Genomic DNA, 24,038 nt, shown 5'->3' on the forward strand with positions numbered 1-24,038 from the left:
GGCAAGGAAGGAGTTCCAAGGAGGGAAGGAGTTCCAAGGGGGGAAGGAGTCTGGAGGGGGGTGGGGGGTGGGGAAGTCCAGATGAAAATGCAAGGGAGGGGTTGGTGAGTCCATGACTGCCACCTGGAGATCAAACTGAAGGGAATGGTGAGAATAACCTAGGGGAGAGTGAGGCGGTAGGGTAGGAGGGTGAGGGTGTGGTGGTATCAGGAGAAGGGACGGTGAGGGTAGTTGGTGGGGATTCGGAGGCAGACACGAATCCTGGGGGTGGGAAGGGGGAGGTCGGGGAGGTGAATGTGGATGGGGGTGGGGTTTTCGGGAAGGAAGGGAACGTGCACATTTACCTGGACATCCTCGAAGAGAAAGGGTTGTGGATGGTAGGTCACGGAGGGGAGGTGGCAGGTGATGCCGGGGGGTGGTCAACAGCAATGGGGGAAAGGAAACGGGTGGCTTGGGGTGGGGGTGGGGGAAAAGATGGGGGAGTGCAAGAAAAACTGTAGCGCTACCAAGCTTGCCAAATCGAAAGTGAAATGAGAGTCATGGTGGGCAAGATCAGGTGCTACACGGGGAAGGGGTTCCAAGATGGAAGGAGTCCAGGGGGTGGGGGGATGGGATCAGTGGGTGGGTGGAAAAGCAGGTCAGCTCAGATGGTCAACTGAAAGTGAACCCCAGGAGGCAGCATTGAAAATGCCCAGGACATTGAGATGAATGTGATGCGTAAAGGACCCGCATTGCGTGGGAAAGAGTTGCACGAAGCTCTGAAAGTCTCTGCCACACACACACTTCCCCCTCCAGATTCACTGGTGGGCCGGCTGCGTACTGTTCAACCACTAGTCGGGGGGAGGTGGATGCAGTGGGAGGACTCACGAAGCCTGAAAATGAAACTGAAAGACACCATTATACATTACTCAGTGAAAGTGAATGCATTTCCAGATTGTAAAGTGACAAAATGTGTCCACCTGTGCAACCAACTGTGATCAGAATTTCTTAACTTTTGAATGCCTTAGACTCCTAGGTGCTGCCCTGACATCTGCAGCGGGGGTAGAGACAGCTTGTGCAATGGTTGACCCTGTTACTTCTGATGCCTTCAGCAAGGATCCTCTGGAGATCCAAGCCCTTGAGGGCCTCAGATGCTTTTGACTGTCCTCCTGTGGGCCAGCTTCTCCCTCTGCAGTGATAGAGGACGAGGTTGAGGAGGTCACAGGCAAAGGGCCTCAGAGGGTGGGACAGCCTCTAAGATTCCTGAGTGGATGACCCAGCGGTGTACAGCTGCCGCTCCTCCTCCCTTCGGGTGCCTGAGGGCCCAGGCCTGACTCCTTGAGGGGAAGGAGCACCTGGAGGGATGTTGAGGTGCCCTGTTTTCCTCTTCTGTTGCCAGTGCAGCAACTCACCCATGCCTACTGAGATGGAGTGCAGACCTGCACACATCTCCGTGTTCTACTGGTATCCGCCATCCTTCCCACGGAGACCTCCATACACGCACATGTGGGCACCACTTCATCAGAGAGCAGGCGGACACACTCCTCTGACTCACATGGCCTTCTGTTGAGGGTTTCCAGCAGCTCTGCGTGATGTTTACCCGCCTGCTGGTGACTCTCCAGGGTGAGCTGGAAGGCCAAATCCAAAGGCTTGTCACCTGGCTTGGACCTCACAGATGCCTCTTCCTCAGCAGTCTTCTGAGTGCCAGGGAGCTTGGCTGAACCTGCCTCCTCCTGCTGCGGACACGTGTCCATGCAGTGACCACAGGTTGTGAACAAGAGCCTGCTCTAGATCTAGGTCCCACCAAGGTCTGTGTCTCCACGTTGGTGAAGGGTGTGGGTAAGCGCTGTGAAGGGTCTTCCAGTCTGACTTGGCAGGAGGTGAGGACATGGATGGAGCTGAGGGACTGGCTAGCTGAGGGTGTCGGCTTGGCAGAGCTCCCTGTGAACCAAAGTAGAGATAAGTAGTGGATGGCAGCAGAGTCAAAAGCAGGAGAGAGAGAGAGCACTCACAGTTGCATTGAGATAGGGATGATGCAGTGCCAGATCCTTACATGGGTGTTCGCCGCCGACCTCACTGTCAAAGGCACAGTGCATATACTCACCGGTCAGCACAATGGCACGCTCCTCAAAGTGAGTGAGGGGCCTAATGTGGGCCACTCCACCCCCGGTCTGGGACCTCGCCCTGCTGCAGTGAGCCCAGCTTCTCCTGCATGAAAACAGATGGAGAGAGGGTGAGCAGGACTCGTGACACTGAGTGGAATGTTTAAATGATGAGCAGAGACATGGACGGAATGAGGACGTGAGCTCCAGAGGATATGAGCCTGACAGTGATGTGAGGGTGTGAGGTTAGTGGTGTTGTCCCTTGAAGTGTGAGATCCCTGTGGATGTGTGATGTGTTTGTCAGTTTGTGAGTTGAGAGTGATGAGGAGAATTACTTACCCTGGCAGAATGGGTGAGATCATTCATCCTTTCTCGGCACTGGCTGGCTGTCCTCTTTTGCAGGGCATTGGCGCTGACCACCACTGCCACCACCTCCCATGCTGGATTGGTGATGTTGCTGCCCATCCTGCATCCAGAGCGGGGATAGAGGACATCACGGCGAGCCTCCACTGTGTCCAAAAGGAACTCAAGGGATACGTCATTAAACCTGGGGGCTGCAGTCTTCTTGCCTTTCGGGGCCATGTCTTTATTGCAGCAGTCGTGGGCTGGAAGCACTGAGAGGTGTGTGTGCAGCTACACTTTAAATATGGCATCTGCCATGATGAAGTGGTGAGGTGATGGCATGGCGGGTGAATGGCAGCCTGCCTGCCATCAAAATGGCGTGTTTCCCGGGAATACATAATTAATGAGGCGGGATTGGGACGATACAGCATGAAAAGCCGCCATTGCGGCCGGCGGGTAAGACATCCTTTTCCCGCTCGCTACTGCGCTTAAGTGCAAATCTGGGACAATTCCGCCCCTTCCCTTTTGTTCTTCCTCTCCCGTGCTCCCCTTTCAACAGTACAAAAATCATCACATTTCTACCTTCCTTCAGTTCTGAAGAAGAGTCATATTCGCCTCGGATTCTCTCCCCACTGATGCTGCCAGACCTGCTGGGAATTTCCAGCACTCTCTGTTTCTATTTCAGATTTTTGGCATCTGCAGAATTTTGATTTTACTTCCATTAAGTGGTCTGATTGTCCCATTATTTGACTCCCACTGCCCTATAGCTACTTATGCGTCAGTGGGATCTAAGAGGTTAACAATGGAAGTTCCTGGTGATATGTGGCCAGATTGGGTAAGGACAAACACGAAGCTCATGCCTGAAGCCTTTTGCAGACACAACTAAGGGACCTAATATCTCCTTGTGGTTCCTATATCCATGATTGATATTCCCTGCAGTGAGCCTGTGCCTTCACTAAAAAAAGCACACGCTTTAACATCTCTCATGCCTGAGTTCCTTCCATGAAAAATTGGCAAAGAATCTGAAATCATGTCAAGCTTGGGCTATCATTAACTAAAATATCCTTAGCGTCAGTACTATTTTCAATCAGTATTGCTTGAGTAATCAGTCTTGCTAATAAAATCATTGGGATGATTTGCCTGGAGGAGCTACTACACCCAATAGTACAGAAGCACCTCAAATGACTATCAGTGGATAGTCATTTACCCAGCATGCGATTCAACACCTTTGCATTTCAAGCACATTACATTCAATCCGGGCTGTGTGTGTTAGGCTTTGCATTCACACAAAACCAATCATGACCTCAGGACATCCCAAAGATAGCACTTTTGGAGAATAGTTCCAATTATGTAATGCGGAAAATGTCTTTGTGCACAGCAAGGCCCCACTAACAGCAATGAAATAAAATGATCAGATAATCTGTTAAAGTGATGTTGGCTGAGGGATAAATACTGGCCAGGAGACCAGGGAGAACTCCGCTGCTCTGGTTCAAACCAATGCCATTGGATCTTTTGCATCCACCTGAGAGGGAGAGAGGGGCTTCAGTTTAATGGCTCATCCATAAAAAGGATAACTCTGACAATGCAGCACTCACTCAGTACTACACTGGAGTACCAACCTAGACTTAGTGCTCTACAGCAGAATTTGACAACTCAACCTTCTGATTCAGGCAAGAGTGCTACCACTGAGCCATGGCTGACACCTACAACATGTTTTCACAACTTAATACATTAATGGTGACATGCTCTTTAAGCATTAATATTTAATTGGTTTTATGCAAATATATAAATTTGGTACAGCTGGTGTCAAGTGGTGTAAAATACTATGACAATAATTGGTCGTGGCTAATGTTGATGGCATTCGCTTGCAGGGTTTTCGTGTAATGAAGTCACATGCTAACTAATTCAATTTAAAGCACTGATGAAAACAAAGTATAGAAATGCTTATTGAATTCATCCTTTGAACACCTGTCATAATATCCATAATCACATAGGGTTTGTACATCAGAGCAGTAACAGTTTAGAAGACAATTGTGCTCCAACTTACAGTTGTATGTGTTCTTTCACAAAGTAAGAATTTGGTTTGAATTTAGTTAAATTTTGGATAAATGTTGGTGACTTAGCTTAACACAATAGTACAAGGCTCACAATTTCACAGATCCTCGTAAAAGGGTCAAAGTTTATCTGTAAGAATGCCGATAAAGACGCCTTTCCAGGGACAAGATTCTAATTGACTGAAAATTGAAGTGTTCCAGAAAAAATTGAATCCCTGTAGAAGAGTCCGAGTGACAGGCTTAAGGTCCCTCCCACCCTTTGTTCAAAACTTATTGTATTTCTGACATGCCCAATTCTGATTAAAGGTCACAGACTCTGTTTGTCTCCACAGATGCTGCCATAACCTGCTGAGTATTTCCAGCATTTTCCAATTTCCAGAATCCGCAGTATTATGCTTTGCAACTAAGGTAGATTCTCTCTAATTTGAAGACCCCTAAATTAGAACCCGTGCCAATCCTCAGCAGGGTTGAGTTCCACTGGAACTAATGTGTGCGAACCCCTTTGCAAATGAACCAAAGGTTGTGCATAAGGACAGAGGAGTTAAGATGCATCCACAAACGCAGCACAATTTCGTGCACAAATTGGAAACCAGTCAGATTCAAAGTCCAACTCAAATTTAAACATGTCACTGCCCTCGCAATCCCACAGAATTTTTCACCCACCTGTTCTAAAGCTTGAATTCTTGCCAGCAGCATTGAGTGCTCCTCTTGCAGAAGTTTTAGGGTCACTTCTTTAGTGTGCAGCTCTCCCTTTAAGGTGAGTGAGAGCTGGGATTCCTCTTTAACCATGGCCTCCAAAGAAATCACTAATTCAGACTCTTTAGCCAGCTGAGTTTCCAGGGCCTTCTTCTCCTGCCGCATGGTCGTTTCAACTTTTCTTATTCCACATTGCTTTTCTTCCAATGCCTCCTCAAGTTTTCTCCTAAGGCTCTTAACGTTTACCTCAGAAATTTCAAATTCTTTCATCCGTTTTTTCAACTGCGTTTCAAGGTTTTGCTTTGCTACTTGACAGACAGACTCTTTGAACTCGAGCTCTTCAATCTTTATGTTAAGCTCTGCTGTTACATTTGCTTGTTCTTTTTTCTTCAAAAGGCCAAGCTCATCAAACTCACTGATCTTCTTTTGAAGTTGCTCCTCCAAGTTCGTTTTAGCAACTTCCAGCTCTTTAATCCTATCTCTCTGACATTTTGTTTCAAACTTCACTTCCCTTTCAAATTTTTCAAGGCTAGAGCACTTTGTTTTCCAGCGATGTAGTTCTTCATTCATCCCACGTTGTTTGACACCCATTTCTTCATTGCGTTGGGCCAGCCTTCTTTCAGTCTCTTCCATTTCTTTTAGTAAGGATTCCTGCTTGGAGATCCTTGCCTGTAACTTCTCCTCAGTTTCTTCTTTCATATTGATTAGCTTTTCCATGCGAGCTATCTTTTCCTGTAGGACCTTGGTCTCCCCTTCCTGCAGATCTTCCATCAGCTCTTCCAGCATCTTGTTTCTCTCTTGCAGCTTCCTTTCAGCTTCATTTTGTTGCCTTTGTTGCTCTCGCAACTGACCGATCTCTTCGTTCAAACTTTCAATTTCATCTTTGAAGTCTTCCAACTCTTTGTTTTTTTCATTCAGTTCCATTTCAAACCTGCTTCTCATCTTCACGATGAACCCTGCCTTGTTTATTTCAGCCTCGGCCATTCTGCTCAGCTCTGCTTCAAGTTGCTTCTTTTCCTTAAGGATCTCCGGAGAAATGTGCTGCCTTTCGTGAAGTTGGCTCTCTGCATCCTTGATGCTTTTCTTGAGTTCCTCCATCTCCTGCAAGGTCTCTTTTAAAGTTTTGTCTTTCTCTTCCAGTTGTTTTCTTAGGTTTTTAATTTTGCCGTTTTGCTTACTTTCTGCTCGTTTAAACTGCTCATTCAGCTGCTGTTCAAAATGTTCCCAATCTCGGACAGTTTTTTCCAGGTCTGAACATTGCTTTTTTAATTTTAATTCACTATCCACTCTCTCTTCCATGTCCATCTTTAATTTGGCAGTCTTCGATTCAAGACTAGCTCTGGACTCTTCCATATCCCCTATTTTCTGAAGCAAGTCTTTGTTAATTGCCTCGAGCTGGGAATGGGCTTCATCTCGCTCTTTGATCTCATCAAGCAGCATTTTAATTTGCTCTTGGTACTCTTCCTCCGAACTTTCTTTTTCCTTCTGTAACTGCTCGACTTGGCTGTACCTCTCCTCTAGCTTGCTTTCGACGTCTTCTTTCTGCTTGGTCAGTTGATCCAATTTGGCACAGCGCAAGCTAAGCAGCCTCTGATTCTCCTGGTTTTGCAATAGTTGCCCTTGAAGTGCTTTGACTGTTTCCGTTAGTTCCTTCTCACTCATTTCTTTGATCTTTAAAAGCCCTTCTAAATTTTTGACGCTTTGAAGTAGCTCTGTTTTGGCACCATGTTTACCTTCAGCCTCCTCATCGCTGCTGCGAGAATCCAGCGAATCCAGTTCCCTCACCGAAGCCAGTTTGCCTTTAAGGGCATCACATTCAAATCGAAGTTGGTGATATGAAAGCTCCATCTCATTGAACTTTTTTCTTAAAGTCACTGATTCCTCTGTCCTTTTCTCCAGCATAGCCTCATACTCTTTCAATTTCTTTTCTAAAATCTGCTGATTGTCCACAGCTTCGTTTCCTTTGAATTCTGGCTCTGCTGAGTTTTTGGAATTCTGTAATTTTAAAATATAATCTTCAAGTGCTGCTATTCTGTCACCTCTGTGTTGGTTTTCGTCTTTTAATTTTATCAGTTGCTCTGCTAAAGTTTGGTTATTTAAATCTGTCGACAGCTCCCCCGGAAAAGACTCAAAATGTTCTCTTCTGTTAGGTTCTGTGGGCGTCATCAGTTCTCTGTGTTGCTCCTCGGAAATGTGTGGCTCCTTTAATTGCGCCCTGCTCCTGTCTTCGGCATGTTGCCCTCTCTCCTTATCACTCTGCACTTTTATAAGTTTGCTCCCCATCATTTCTGAATCATTCAGGTATTTTAAATTTTTGTCTAATTCTGGATTGTTTAAAATCGAATCGTTGTCAGAATGATCTTCCTCCTCAGTAAATAGGTATATATCGGAAAGTTTTGAATGGCATCTTCCAATGTGGACGTAGTGTGTGCACGTGGGTCTGTTTTCTGCTTGTGTTCTAGTTTGTCTTCTGTAGAAGGTCGGAAGTTGGTCAATGCCTCCACGTCAATGTATTCTTTTTGTTTTGTACGCTTTGAAATTTGCTCTGTCAGCTTAGTTTTATCTTCTGTGAGCTCTCTTGCAGTCTAATGACAAAGATAATGTAAAAGTGCAGGTGAAAGGGCTATTAAACAGAAGTCAAATCATTAAGAAATCCAGTTTTCTTACAAAGCTACACAGATATTTTTCTCTTCGGAATCAAGTTTATAGCCCAAGTTCATTAACTTTTCTTGTCCACACCTACGAATGACACTAACTCATGCTGGGTTGCTCTCCAGGTGTTCACCATACTTCTTATTCTTTAGATGTGGGCACATAAGTTGAGCATCCGTAAGCTATTTAACCATGGGAATTCTCACAGCTGAGCCTGTTCCTGTTCTTCCCTATATTGGGCGGAATTTACTGGAGCCTGCTGGAGTGGGCAAGGTGGCTGCCAGGCCTGGGACTCTCCAGGCAGCAGGAACATTGTTCCAGATTTAGTTAGCGGCAGGAAGGGTCCGATGTGGATAACTCATCCGCTAGCAGTGGGAAGGTAACTGGCCCACTTAAATCCAATTATCCCTGAGCCTGCCAGGAGATGCTGGTGGCTGAGGGATTAACCGAGACTCACCCAGGTCTCCCATGTCTCCAGATAGCTGCCCAGCAAACCCTTTCAGGCTTGCCAGCAGCCTTTCGAGGGCAGCAGGAGGTCCTTCATTCACAGGCACTCAACGTCCGATTGAGGGACCTTCATCGGGAAAAGGAGGGCCCCCGCTGAAAGCCTTTGGTTCCAACTGCCCTCCCCATGACCCCCATTTACCTCTCTCCAGAGATCCAGCCTCTGATTTGCTGGCAGCTCTCGGGGGGGTGGGATTTCCCCCCTCCTGGGAACCTAATCCAATGGGAGTTCTGACGCTATCTAGGTTGGCACCTCCTTACCTGGTAATTGTGTTGGGCCTCCCAGTGAATGGCGAGTTGGAGGTTCCCATCGGTTCTCCGAACACTGGGTGGGGCCCCTGTTGCCAAAATTAAATGCCGCCCATTGTGTGTAATTCTGGGCATCACACTTTAGAAAGGATGCCAACATCTTGGAGAAATGTGGTTTACGAGCATGATATTAGGCACGTGGGGGGTTCAATTATCTGGAGAGATGAGGTAAATTGATTATTCTCCTTCGAGCAGAGTTTAAGGGGAGATTTAATAGAAGACTTTAAAATTATGGAAGGCACTTAATAAATTAGGAGAATCCACAAGCAGGCGAGTTGGGAACAGACTGGACACAGATTTAAAGTAGCGGGCAAAAGAACCGGGGTGGGGGGGGAAGATGGTGGGTCATTTTTAATGCAGCGAGTTGTTATAATCTGGAATGCACTGCCTTAGCGGCTGCTGGAAGCAGGTGCAATATTAACATTCAAAAAGAATTGGATATACTCTTAAAAATAAAAAAAAAAGACTTGCAGGGTTCTGGAGAAAGAGGAGGAAAGGAGGACTAACAGGAAAGCTCTTTCGAAGAAGCCCACAGAGTTCTGTGAATCTATAATACACGAAGAGAGTAGCATTAGCAGTGTGGCCTATTACCCTTTCTGTAAAGAGAATCGCAGTGCTCTCCCTGCTGTGTCATTACAGGGTGGGTATTCAGCTGTATGATTTGATACCACACTGGAAATTGCATTTATCCACTGAACCATCAGAATGATTTGTGTTCCTTCTTTCATATTACAACATGTTTATTAGATCTTTTAAAAAAGGCCTAGCTAGAGGCAGTGACAAAATCTGCTGCTCATACAAGCAGAATTAAAAGTACATTAAGTGGAAGTGCCACATATTTATCTCTGGGCTACTAAAATATCAAAAATGCCCTGTAATAAACACCAGTGGAGCTGATTGTTTATAATCAATGATAGGCTTCATTTACCTAGCCTGAAAATGGCTAGGTTACCAAAAAATCTTAAACGTTATGGCCTGAATCTTACCCTTGGGACACGCCCAAGGTCAGCGCAGCCGGAAGCATTTCAAAAAGAGTCTTTCAAAAGACTTCCCACTCCCGACGGCCTGCCCACTCCAAACCTTTCATGGCATGGGCAGTATGAAATACGGGTCAACTGGCTTGGTGACAAGCTCACTTGCCCATTAATTAATTTGGCTTAAAACGATAGGCAAGCTGCCAATTTTCAGCACATCCCCCCTCAACCATTTTACGGGGACCGGATCAGGGGTGGGGCAGGAAGGTGGTGGGCTTGCTACCTCCTGTATTTCACGTGATCCCCCGCCCAAAAACAAAACCACTTCCGGAGGGGAGGGGCTGTAAAATCCATTTTCCCCCCGTTGCGGGGGTAGGATCAGGAGCGGGCATGCCTCTGATCGGTGCCCCCAATTTGGGGCGCGCCGCCATTTTACGTGGGTGGGCCAATTACGGCCCACCCAGCGTGACGTCCGCAAGGAAGCGCTATGTGCTCCCTGTGCGGGGATGGTAGGGGGGGTTATTCGTTGAGCCGGGAGTGCGCTCTTTCACACATGCGCACGAAAGAGCGCACTCACCTCCCTGAGGCTAAGTGCTGCCTCAGGGAGATCAGCTCCACAATAAAAAATCTTAAAAATAGAGAAAAAAGAAATTCCCTGACATGTCCCCTCATGTGTCACATGAGTTGGGACATGTCCATTACTTTTAAACACACTTGTATTAAATTTTTAAAAACCTACATGAAACCTCATCCCGCCCGTGAATGAGGTTTCATGCTTTTTCTAATGCCTGCCAGGTCTCCTGGCCTGCCCGTCCAACCCTAAGGTTAGACAAGTAGGTCCACTAATTACTTTAATTACTGTGTCCATGGCCTCAATTGGCTGTTGACAGGTCGGATGGTGCACAGCTGATTCGGCTGAGCCCCCGCCCACCTGAAAATTGAAATGAGGCGAGGTGACGCCGGGAGTTTTGCCTGACATCATCCTGCGTCATTTTACGCGTCGGAGAGCAGGCCCCGCCCCCTGCTCGCTGACCAGGAAATCCTGGCCGATGTGTATCGCTCATTTGATTGAAAATATTTCTTGTAATTCAAAACAAAGCTGAGTCACATGTTTTAATATCACTCGTTTACTAATCAGACAAGGTGAGACAATATAACAAGTTCATCCAGGATCTGACCAACTTAAGTAGTGGGTTCTTGTGCTCAGTAGGAATATTTAGTCACCCTTTATACAGTGCATTTTATGTTCAGTTGAATATCTTACCATCTAAAAAGTGGTTAAAATCTCATTCAGAGCTAAGAACATTCTGTGCTAAGAACAATCAGGGCATCAGCCTAATAAGGGGTCAATGTTCTTGTTTAGGCTGACCAGGTACAGCCTAGCAACTCCCCTCAGAGATCAGGAACAATCAAGTAATAAATCATCCACTAACCTGTGTATCAGGAGACTGGCCATCAGGGCCAGAGGATAAAGGCTAAAGAGAAAAACAGAAATAAAAACAAAAACTGAAAACATAAAAATCAAACAGAAAGTAAAGGAGACAAGGTAACAAGTGGGAACAGGAAAAAAAAAAGAGAAGCAAGGAGAGGTTTAAAGAAGAGAAAAATATTAGCACGAGATCAAAGTCTGCTAATGTTCGTACATAAACGTGCTTCTCATCTGCAAAATTGTAAATTGACAATATTTTCAGGTGTTCGTTGTTACTTATCTATTGGTAATTAAATTAAAATAAATAAAAATGCATTTTAAAACATGCAATTAATTTAATAATACAAACTGTAGAGCCGATTTATTATACTGTCAGATCTCACCTTTTCTTCTATTTCTTTGATCTGTCTTTTCTGAATTTCTATCTTGTCTTCCAATTCTTTAATTCTCTGCAGGGGAATAAACCACAGGCTGTTAGAGAATAACCAACAACAGATCCTAGAAGGTGCAAATGGAAAAATAGAAATGAGCATATACCATATCTGTTTCATTATTTCAATAAATTATATTTAAGTTTCCTGGTTTTATTTTAAAGTTAATTGTTAAGTAATTGGTAATTTTCTTGCTGATAAGTTATAAATCAATTTAAAAGGATCCTATTCTTATTCTGGGTGCTAGGGGGTGCAGTATTGTTTTCAAAGCAACCTACCGACACTTTCAGTAAGCATTCAGAAACACAGTGCAACCAACTTCCAACATGTTTCATAACTCTTGAACACTGCTTAGAATAAGGACCTTTATACGGACTGTTTAATTAATAGTAACCAGTGATACCCACTCTATTAAAAACGCAGCCACAACGTGCAACACAGGGAGAAGCAGACTTGTAAAGGCAACAATACAGAGTTGCTAGAATCGTTGCAGTGTTCCGGCAAACGGAGATTAAAAGCTCAGTTGCTAATCTGCGTGAGGACAAAGGCCAATATTCTCACCAGCTGCTTAGCTACTGACTACTCACGTGTTAAAACAAGCGCAAATGGATCTGAAGTGGAGAAACCGTTGTATGTTTTTGCTTTCTCATTCACACATTCTGGTTCCAAGAACCAGTGAAATAAACTCTGTACATTACAAAGATGCGAGCAGCATTTTCTTTTGGAAGAGTCTATTTTTTCCCTAAGAGGGAAGTACATTGCTGTCTGTCAAAATAGTTAAACCAACCGACCTTTCTAGGACGGTATGTTTCCTCGCCACCTCCACCCCTTTTATTGAATGGTCATTTTGTTTGAGCAAGCACAAGCACAAACTCCCAGTGTGCCTCCAGACCAGGAAGCTCATGGTCACAGAGTTACCATAGGAACACAAGCTTAGAGGAATGGTAAACGAATCATTCTTTCGACTGTTGTACTTGAAAGAGTACATTTCATCATTAAGTAAGAGGACGAGCGAAAAGAAACTTAGGCTCCGAGAAACAGCGAACTTCAATTATTTATTTTAAAAAGTGGAAGGTCAAGATTCACAGCCACACAACACCAGCAAACCCTAAAATATAAATATGTATGTAAATATAAATGTTTCAGATCCATATTTTAACAGTCCTTATTGTATTAACTGAAAGACTATTTATCTACTGGCTTTTTCAATAAAGATTTTTTTTCACAAATGTTCACATGTCTTGCAACAGGAATATAATAAATTGTTCTATGTAAACAGTTGAGCCATTATTTTTTCAAATGTTCCTCTTCACTTGATGTATCTCTTTGCCTATCTCTAGATCCTTGTGTGTTTTCCTCATCTTTCTGTCGCTGCTGTATTTCTACAATGTGAAAAATGATATTTTTAGTACTTTTTAAGTGACCACTAAATCAGGCTGACTGGTTGCTGACAGCAAAATGCTTCCCTGTAGACTTGAAATACCCACAGGCAAATGAAAGCCCATTGATCTATGGCAGCTCAACTTATCATGTCTTTGGCAGCCATGGGAACCACACTCTAAAGTAAGTATTTACATTATAACAAGACCCCATCCTGGAACACTGCCCTTTCCAGACACATGGGACAGAATCTTACCACCTTAGTCCATGCCGGAACAGCAGGACCATTTTGGGTCTGGAACCGGATTCTCTGAATGGTGTGTCCATCAATTGCTCTTCTCCAGAGCAGACCAATTGTCACCCCACATCTACATTCCCTGGAAAGCTTGTGGAAAGAACCATTCTACCAAAGGAAGGATTTCTATTTACAGGGCCATGCCATAGGTTACAAGGGCTCATCAGTACTTGGATTTTTCAGGTTGTAGCAATCACAGGAATGGAGAGGAGACCTGGGAAGGTTGCTCCCAGGGAGCTTCACTCTTACCTGGGGGTCTTTCTGTGAGATCTGAGGGGCTGCAGTGAGGTGAGCTCTCCCAAGGAAGGGGGGGAAGAGGACAACCTCTCCAAACAAGCAGGCACAACTGGAAGTAGCCAAGGAAATCAGCAAAAGGATGGTGCTTCCAGCAATCTGCAGACAGTGCACAAAGAGGGTCCAGGACCTCAGCAGGGCATGACAGGTGAGTGGCAGAACCCTTTCAGGTGCCAAGCCCCACACCCTGACTTGCCCAGTATTCTCCTGCACAGCACTCCTCAGAAAAACACGCCTTGCAGTTCCACGTATTCCTCTCCCTGCAAGCACCCCACATCCCCATCTGAACAGCCAACACTCACCCTCAACCTTTTCCCCTCTCTCACCCATGCATCACAGTCACCCTCCACTAATGGTGTCTTACCCTCCTCTCTATCTCACACCTCTCTGCTTTCTCTCCTTGTAGGGGGAGAAACACACAACTTGGCCACAGGGATGGGGGGCGGGTGGTGTGGCAGTGCAGTGTGGGCAAGAGTGACCCTCCAGTGGCAGGCACCTTGATGGCCACTGGCGATATATGCACGCCTGCTCCACTGGGAAGGAAATCTTGTTCCAGGAGGCAGCAGATATTAGCTGCAACCTGCTGTGACAACTTGAGTCTCATGAGGCACTGGTGTTCAGATATGTTGAGAAAGCTGATTTTATGTCTGCCAACCCTTTGTTGGGGATGCTTACCTTCTTTCAGCCTGATCGGGTGTCCATCCACACTGCCATATGGAGGGCCATGTGGCCGAGGGGAAGGCAGCTGGTGCTGCTACTGGTGGTGTTCCTGCTGCTGTTGGAGAGGATGGGTGGCCTCAGCAGAGGTGGAAGGTGGGATGTCTGGCAGCCAGGAAGTGCACCTGAAGGTGAGTGAAGTGCTAGACAGGCGAAGTGCCTTTCAAAAAATTGGCAATCACCTGTCAAGCAGTGAAAACACTCTCTGAGAGAAGTGTTTTGATCAGCCGTCTCTCAATGGCTGGAGCTCTTCAGTGTAACTTATCAAAACCTTCACAGCTTGTCAATTTCACTGACGAAGATCTCCCCGCTGTGCACTCACCTCGGTGACCTTGGTGAATTGCTGGTAATTTGGGAAACAGGTTCCATGCCTGGGAAATTCAGGATTCAGGGCTAAAGCACTTCATAATTGACTTCTTAGCAACTTCAACAGATCCAAGGAGATCCCCGCTCACCTTTAATGCTAATCCCAGGGTAAGCTGGAAGTGGGTCAGATCACATTGGAATCCTGACCTGAATCCATTTCCAGGAATGTCCCACCCTACTTGCCACAAGCCCTTCTCCAAAGGCCTGGAAAAATTCTGCCTAATAATGACCAAATTATCTGGTCATCACTTAATAGCTGCTTGTGGAACCCTGCTGTGTGCAAATTGGTTGTTGCATTTCCTATATTACAACAGTGGCTACACTTCAAAAGTACTCCATTGGCTGTAATGCATCTTGGGACATTTAAGGTTGTGATGCAAACAAGTTATTTCTTCCTTTTGTATAGCAGACAGTAAAATCATACCCTCGATGTGTTTATCCATCATGCATGCTAATTGCCTTAAACTTCCCAGCCATCAAATAGATGAATTCAACACTTCCTTTACAGTAACCGAGCATAACTGAAAAATGGTCATGCTTCCTGAAATACTTCTGGCAGAGATACTGGTTTCTAATATTCTCGTATTCCTCAGTTCTCCTTTATTTAGAAATTTTCAGCCAGTCCGGTCCAACTCTGTTTTATTTCCGGCCAACCTGCAGGAATTCCCTTTCGATCATTTATTCACTTCTTTCCTCCCTGCCCTGCCAATATTCCTGTTTCATTATTCCGACTGCGACCCGCTTGTACTCATTTCTTCTGTTCTCTCTCACCTCAGGCTTTCTTATTTATTTTGCTCTTCTTGCTGCTACCGCTCTTGATTTTTGTTTGCGCCTTTTGATCTTCCAATACCCTGTCCGTGGTGCCAATCAGTTCAATGCCCATAAGCACAAGTTTCATCCATCTGCAGTCAGGGGAACACTTGGGCAGTTTTGCTACTGCGGGCAGATGCAAGTTGGCAACACCTCCCCAAGTCTAGTTGCAGAAGGTGATAGGTCTCTTAGAGAGGGGGGGTGGTTTGATGAGGCTCTTTAGTGGGGATAGGGGTAGGCAGCTATTTGGTGGGGGAAGAGTATTAAGGGTTTGAGGGTTGAGTGTGGAGGAGAGGCGGTAGGCACATGGGAACTGAGACAGCCCCTAAACCTTGGAGGTATAATTGGGGCAGGGATTGTGAATATGCACCAGCATTGTGGCGAGGAACTTTAAATCCAAAGGATCAGTCTTGGGGGTCCTCCTGAGCGCATGCATTAGTTCCACATTAGACAGTGCATTTACGAACTAAATCACTGGAACAGTTAATTTTGAGGCAAACCTGAAGATTTGATCAGTTTTCCAAACAGGAAGGTGACTAAGTAAACACAGTGCTTGACCTGGAAATCACTGTCTCCTTGAAGCACTGTCCTGATTTACACTGACACAGTCCTCCACCTTTCAATTATCTCAATTACATCATTAGCGTTTCATTCGAGAGTCTGCGTTGCATTATTAACATGAAGGGCCAGAACTTCCATGGAGGGGCAATCACTGTCAGGTTGCCACTCCGCCCTATTTCCTTACACTGCAATGTGGCTGCACCTTTCTCGCCCGACCTTCCGACTCAGACCAGGTGAGTACAGTGCAGTGCAGCGGGTCCCCAAGTCCTTCAGTCGAGTGTATCAGGGTCGGAGCTAAGGAAGCCATGTCCATTTTTTGTCAACACTAGCTACCGTGAAGCAGGTAGGTTTAAAGGCCCAGCCACTTTGGGAAGACAGGGAGAAGGTGTGGGGGGGAGGGGAGGGGTCAGATGGTCGGTGGGGCATGGGTTGGGTGGTCAGTGAGGAGGGGGAGGGTGGTTGTGTGGGGGTGGGGGCTTCAGTGATCAGTTGGGGGGCTCAGGAGTGTGGTGGGGTGTTTGGGGGGTAGTTGGGGTTTCGGGTGTAATGGGGGTGTAGTCGGAGGGTGTTGGGTGGTCGGGGGATCCCGTGAGGGGGTCATGGTGTGGATCAGTACTATAGTTACCCAAGAGTTGGAAATGGTTTTAATTCTTCTAGCTTTTCCTGGTTACTATTATGGTAAGACAGTCGGAACCACCCGAAGTCTGCGATTTAAATCAGAGTATCAGATTCCCAGTGCAGAATAATTGCCCAAAGGAAGTTTGAACTTCCCGGGCAATTGCCGTGCAATCCTTATATGGGGACTTCTGGTGGGTGGGGTGGTAGGGAGCGGGGGCACCAGTGCATCTTGGGGTAACTCCCAGGTACAACGCCCCAGAGATTGGAAGTTATGGGCTTAAGTGTTGTTTTCATATTGTGAAAAAGTAATGCTGCTTTAATCAATCTCATTTGTTACCTGATTCCCAGCATACCATCATTTTATGCATTGCTCAGTTAATTAAAATTTTCAATCATGTTAATCATGTTAGGGGAGGTGGTGGCAGAATGGTATTGTCACTGACTAATATTCCAGAGACCCCGGGTAATGCTCTGGGGACCTGGCTTTGAATCCCACCATGGCAAATGGCAAAATTTGAATTCAATAAAAATCTGGAGTTCAAAGTCTGATGATGACCATGAAACCATTGTCGATTGTTGTAAAAACCCATCTGGTTCACTAATGCCCTTTAGGGAAGGAAATCTGCCATCCTTACCTGGTCTGGCCTACATGTGACTCCAGACCCACCACAATGTGGTTGACTCTTAAATGCCCTCTTAACAAGGGCAATTAGGGATGGGCAATAAATGCTGGCCTAGCCAGTGATGCCCACATCCCATGAACGAATAAAAAAAAATTGAGAGTCGCCTATCTGTTTCAGACCAGAATTTTGGAATACAGGTATATCCCTAGAACTAATTCCAACTAACATGATTAAGAATCTTTCTAAATTGAACAGACTAATAGCATAATGTTTTTAATAGCACAACTGGCCAACATTTTTCTAGTAATAAACCAATTTAATTAATTACATAATGCTTATTATGATTGGGCCTTTTGTTCGAATTAAACACTCAAATTATCTCAATTTTTACTGAACACTGACAGATACTAGAAATGGGCAATTTTTTTGCTTTCAGAAATGTTGCTCTACTTTCCTTAGGCTGAATTTTTCCCCCGTTGGGGAGGGTTGTGCAGGGGTGGGCAGGAGTGAACGAGAACCCGATCGGCACCACCGATCGGGTCCATGCCGCTATTTTACGTGTGCGGGCTAATTAAGGCCCACCCAGTGTGATGCTCGCCCTGTGTGACGCTCGCCCAGTGTGACGCTCGCCCAGTGTGAAGCTCGCCCAGAAGTGCTGAGCGCTCCCTGTGCGGGCGGGAGGGGATTCCTTGAGTTGGGGCCTGTGCTCTTCCGTGTATGCACGCGAAAGAGCGCAGAAATCTCCCTGAGGCACAGAAGTGCCTCAGGGAGATCAGTTTAAGATTTTAAAATTTAAATAAAGGAAAAAAAAACTTTTAAAACATGTCCCCTCATGTGACAGTGTCACATGAGCTGGGACATGTCAAAGAATAAAAGTATAAATTTTTATAAGACTTTAAAACACTTCATGAAACCTCATCCCGCCCGTGGATGAGGTTTCATGAAAAAGGCTCTTCGCCTGCCCGCTAACCTTAAGGTTGGATGTGCAGCTCATTTAACTGTTTTAATTAGTTTTTAACAGGCCTTAATAGTCCTTTGACAGCTGAGTCAGCTGTGCGCCCGCCGAACTGAAAATCTAAATGACGCGCGGTGACATCAGGACGCCCGCCCGACATCATCCTGCGTTATTTTACGCATTGGCAAGCGGGCCCCGCCCCCGCTCACCAACCAGAAAATTCTTCCCCGTGAATTCAGATTATATTTGTGAAAAAATAAATTCGCCAGGCACCCATGTACCTGATTTCCTTTAATGCCAATGTGCTTCTCTTTATTTCTCCTGCATTTTATTGAGAAGCTTCTGTCCCCGGCATTGAACACTACTGTGGTTGAAAAGAGTAGGAGAGAAGATAAGATTTGACAATTACCAGGTTGGGTTTTAATACACTGCCGATTGTAGAAAGAAGTAAAAATTGGAGGAATTAAGGAATTCAAGAGCTTTGAGTTCATGAAAAAGAATGTCAAAGTAGGAGATGGGATAATGAACCTTGATTCCAGCACAATGGGAAGGCAGGAATGAAGTGACACTCTACGTAGACAATGAAAGCCCTTGAACATAGTGCAGGTGGACTTCTGGAAAACCTTTAATTAAAGGCTCCTACACAGGCTTAATGCAATGGATATCCTAAATAAAATTGGAGCTAGATAGGAAATTGGCTAAGAAAGTAAGCTAGAGTTGCTTATTAGGGAAGTGATTTTGGGCTGGTGGAATTGGGACTCTTTTTTTCATACCTACATTAACAATCTGGATTCAGAAATGCAACGCAGATTGGTCAGAGTAGCAGATCATATGGCACTAAATTAATTCCAGATTGTCAAGCCTGATGGGACATTATAAATGGGCAGAACTATAGCAATATAAGGGCAAAATACTGCGGATGCTGGAAATCTGAAACACAAACAGAAAATGCTGGAAGTACTCAACAGGTCAGGCCACATCCAGGGAGAGCGAAACAGAGGTTGGTGACCTTTCTTCAGAACTGATCTCAGCTGAACAACATAAGATTTAGTCTAGACAAGTGAAAGTTGCATATTGGAAGAAAAATGGAGGATATACTTAATGGGAAGAATTCCACCCCCTGCCCCCGCTGTCGGGAGGGAAGTGCAGGAGCGAGCATGTGTGGGCGCGCCTCTGATTGGCATCCCCGATTGGGGGCGCACCACCATTTTACATGGGCGAGCCAATTAAGGCCCGCCTAGCGTGACATCTGCCAGGAAGCGCTCTGCGGGGGAGGGGGAGCCCTCAGCCAACAGTGCGCTCTTTCGTGAGTTGGGACATGTCCATCACTTTTAATCAAACATTTATTAAATTTTTTAAAACCCTCATGAAACTTCATCCCGCCCGTGGATGAGGTTTCATGCTTTTTCTTAAGCCCGCCAGGGCTCCCAGCCTGCCCGCCAACCCTAAGGTTGGACGGGCAGCCCTGTCAATTACCTAAATTGTTTTATTAATGGCCCCATTAGGCCGTTGACAGGTTGGCGGGTGCACAGCTGCCTCGGCTGCGCCCCCGCCGACCTGAAAATGGAAACGACGCGGGGTGACGCCGGGAGTTCCGCCTGACATCATCCCGCGTCATTTTACGCATCGGCGAGCTGGCCCCGCCCCTCCCTGCTCACCGACCTAAATATCCTGGCCAATGAATGGCGTCAGATGAGCTCATCATTTACCACATCAACGGCAGAGCAATATTTAACAAAGCAAACAGAATGAGCTTAATCGGTTAAGCGGCATTGTGAGACAGGTTCTATGGTGCTCTGGTAAAACCACATCTGAAGCACTACATTCAGCTCTGGTCACTGAAGCACAAGGTAACCCACCCCCCTAAACCCTAGAAGCAGTACAGAAAAGGACTGCCCACAAGGCTAATCCCTAATGTCAGAGGATTTAATTATGAAGAAATATAGCAGGGTTAAGGAGAATTATGAAAGAGGGAGAAGGAAAGGCATTGCAATTATACATCATTGCCTCAGGTTGTTCCAGGGTGCTTGACAGCCAATGAATTTACTTTTGAAGTGCTATCACAGTTGTTTTGCAAGCAAATGAGGCAGTTAATTTGTGACAACAAGGTCCCACATAAAGCAATGAGATCCTGGAAGAGTCTTGATAGAGAGGAAAGAATTTGCAGGAATCAGCACAACATGACATTTTTAATCAAATATTTCTACGCCAGATAATTTCAATCAGTGTTGACAAGGTTGTGAGGTGAATGAGGCAAGACTGTAGCCTTTCCCTGCACGCAAATTAGAAGCTGCTGTGTAAATAGCCACTTCCACTAGTTGCTGTGGTTTATATTAATTTGTGGAATGGGCTCTGTTGGATTATGTGAGCAATACAATTGTTCATCTTCTGAGGTCAGAAGCAACATTCTGATTTAAACAGTGAATTCAGACTTTAGCTATATCTTTATTTCAAATCAATTTCATACCCGACCCTAGGTTTTCCAAGTGTCCCCCATTTCTCACATGTTTACTGATATCATTATTCCTTAGCTATTCGCATATTCCTTGGTTTCTTTCAGGTATTAATGTTTCTACAGCTTGAAAGGAAAAAGATCAAAAGAATCAATCCTTGCCACCCCTCAAGAGTTTTTTTTTTTCTGTTCATTGGCCCCCCTCCTGGCCTGTCTCTGATGTTTCCTATCCTCAGGCCTTTCATCCCAATCTCACAACAATTCCCTGTTGACTGGAAAAGCTTTAATTCTCTTTCCTTCCCTCCAGGCTTATTTCTGATTCTCTATTCCTGCTTAAGGCCTCTTTCTGATTTCCTAACGCTTGCAAAAAATTATCGCAGCCTCAGACAGATGGATATGTATATATATATCCATCATATTTACAACTCAATCTGATTCAATGCATTCAATATTGTCCAGTAAACAAGGCGGGTAATGGGAGATCGGAACTTAGAAGTTGGAGCCCGCTTAGCCAGGCCCCATGCAAAATGGTGGCCTCAAAGGAGAGTAAGTGCTACTTGAAATTAATTTAAAATAAATCAACAACAAATTGCATTTATATGGCACCTTCAACATAGTAAAACATCCCAAGGCACTTCACAGTAGTGTTATCAAACAAAATTTGATGCTGAGCCACACAAGAGGATATTAGAGAATATGGACACAAGCTTGGTCAAAGAGGCAGATTTCACCTAACAATTACATAGAATATGCATCAAAGAAACAGGCCACTCAGCCCAATGAGTCCATGCTGGCATTTATGCTGTACTTGAGCTTTTTCCCACCATCCTTATCTAACTCTATCAGCACAACCTTCTATCCTTTCTTCCCTATTTGCTTATCTATCTACCTCTTAAAAGTATCAAGACTATTCAGCTCAATTACTCCACATGGAAGCAAGTTCCATATTCTCATCACTCTTTGGATAAAGAAGTATATTCTGAATTCTCTGTTTGAGTTCTTCGTGCTGTGAAGTCGATGGCTAGCGATTAGAGTTTGTGGTGAGCACTGAAGGCAATCGTTTCAGTCTTCCTAATACTGGAGGAAATTTCTGCTCCTCCAGTTCTTGATGTCAGATGAGCAGCCTGATAACTTTAGAGACAGTGGACGGATCAAGAGAGACGCTGAAGTAAAGCTGATGAAACAAAATTTAAACGTGTGCAATGGAGTTCCAACATGTGGTACCACAGATTGGGAAAATGTTGTGTTTGGGTCTGTGATTCTCTAAACTATGAGGTCCAATAGGTCATGACAATACACTATCTGGGTAAGGCTAGTTGCTTTTCCACAGGCAGAGAGAAAAAAAAAATCTGAGTATCAATCCGGCCCCAGTCTCAAACAGCTCAAAATGGCCAACTGTCATTAGGGCACAGACTCAGAAGATCTTTAAACAATTCTCAGAGACAATTTCTACAACATCAACCTCTAAAACTTGCAACCTCCACCGCCTGCAAGAACAAAGGCAGCAGGTGCATGGGAACACCAAGATCCCCTCCAAGTCATACATCATCCCGACTTGGAAATATGATGCCTTCATTGGTGCTGGGTCAAATTCCTGGAACTCCCAACCTATGGGAGTAGCCTCACTGCAATGGACTGTGCAGTTCAAGTGGAAGGCCCGGCACCACTTTCTCAATGATGGACGATAAATACTGACTTGCCAGCGATGCCCATATCGCAAGAATAAGTTTAAAAAGGCAAGTGTGGAACATGGCAATGTGGAGCTATAAAAAGAAAGAGGAAAAAGACTGAGCAAATATTACTTATCGTTGTTTAGAAAATGGTCAGTGTTAAGTAAGTGCTACAACTAACGGGACAAAGCAAGGAGCACCCAGGTCCCATAATTGAGAGATTAAGTAATATTCCTCTGCCAATAACATCACTTAATGGCACTGTACACATGGTTACAGGAAATACTTCACAATTTTACATTGATGGCTGAGCACTAATAACTCAGTTGGCTTCAAAAGCCTATTTTGAGGCCACGTTGTATTTAAATTATTTGCTTGGAACAACACCAAGAAACATGACAAAGTCTGTGGATTCTTCAATTATATTTATCACCGAGGGATAACGTACATAACAAAGCCCAGTTGTCTGTAAAAAAACAAATATTCTGGCAATTATTTCTCAATGTGCCTTTAATTTTGAATTGTCATATCAATATAAAGCTAGCATTTATTGTGTAAAAGAGAATCCAGTGTGAATTTCCCTGGGTACATAAAGCAATATTAATGACGATGCCCACATTTAATATTGGGTCAGATTTTGCTGTCAAAGTAACAGTGAGGCTAAGGGTATTTACCGTTAATTATGTGAAAATGGTACCACAAATTCTGGTATGGGGCGGATGTACAATTAAACACAGAGATCCAAAGTTGCGACCCGAGATGCGCTGCTCCATTATTAGCTTTGCAAAAATGCATCTCACTTTTTGACTTATCACTGAAATGTATTGAATGACATGGGCCAGAACTTTATGCTCCCGGACCGGAGGGTATTTAGGCTGTGTGGGGAGAGTGAAATTGAAGGGATGGGATTCCCTCCGGGTTCCCGCCTGCCCCGATCACACTGTGATTTTACGCTTGGGCGGGCAAGGCCTTGGACGGGAAGCCCGTCCTTGCCCCAGTTGAGGTCATTAAGTGGCCAATTATTGGCCACTTAAGGGCCATTTCCCGCCCTGCCTCAATTTTTAGGCTGGCAGGAGGATTGAAGCTGTGTGGGGGAAGCCCGAAAATTAATGGATATCGGGTGGAAAAGCAGCTATGGGGAAAGGAGCGCTTCCATAAGAAACCCCCTTCTGAAGTCAGGTGCCCCCCCTCTTAAGGTCTGTTGGCCTTCTGACAACCCTTCCCTCCCTCCCCCTGGCCTCTCCTCCAAGACGACATTGCCCCTTCTCACCACCCACCCCCTCCCCACCAGCCTACCCTACCCTCCCCTTCCTGGGACCCTTTAAACTTACCTGGGCCTCCGGTGCCCGGACTTAGTCTCAGGTGTCCTCCTGCGTTTTCTCACCCGTCCACTGCAGCTCTTTTCACTGCGGGGACTGGAGAGAGCTGCTGGCCACAGCTGACCACAGCTGGCACTGTCTCCCAAGCCTGGTTGGTCACGCCGCTGCGGCCAGAGCGAGGGCAGAGGACATTGTGGCGGGCCTCCAGGGCACCCAAAAGGCGTTCCAGTGACGCACCACTGAACCCGGGGAGGGGGGGCTGTGGTCTTTTTGCCTTTCGTGGACATCTACCCCGCAGCAGCCGTGGGCTGGAGCTACTGAGATGTGTGCGCGCAGCTGGACTTTAAATATGGCGCCTGGTGTGCTGAAGCGGTGAGGTGATGGCGTGGCGGGTGAATGAGAGCCCGCCCACCATGGGAATGGCATGTTTCCCAGGAATGCATAACTAATGGTACAAGACGGTGTAAAAACCCGCCATCGCAGCCAGCGGGTAAAACATCGTTTTA

General features: G+C 45.5%; 1 protein-coding gene across 1 annotated transcript in view; it reads right to left on the minus strand.

Annotated features, from left to right (window-relative positions):
- LOC144688852 (uncharacterized) overlaps positions 1-24,038 on the minus strand; it is a 582,637-nt gene that overhangs the window by 179,895 nt on the left and 378,704 nt on the right. Inside the window, exons 22-24 of the mRNA XM_078555848.1 lie at positions 11,425-11,490; positions 7,528-7,758; positions 5,141-7,495 (exon numbers count right to left, since the gene is read on the minus strand). Coding sequence (XP_078411974.1) covers positions 5,141-7,495; positions 7,528-7,758; positions 11,425-11,490 — 2,652 coding nt within the window. The remainder of the gene's footprint in view (positions 1-5,140; positions 7,496-7,527; positions 7,759-11,424; positions 11,491-24,038) is intronic.

This window comes from Cetorhinus maximus, chromosome 1 (assembly GCF_964194155.1).
Source record: "Cetorhinus maximus chromosome 1, sCetMax3.hap1.1, whole genome shotgun sequence".
Lineage (NCBI taxonomy): Eukaryota > Metazoa > Chordata > Chondrichthyes > Lamniformes > Cetorhinidae > Cetorhinus > Cetorhinus maximus.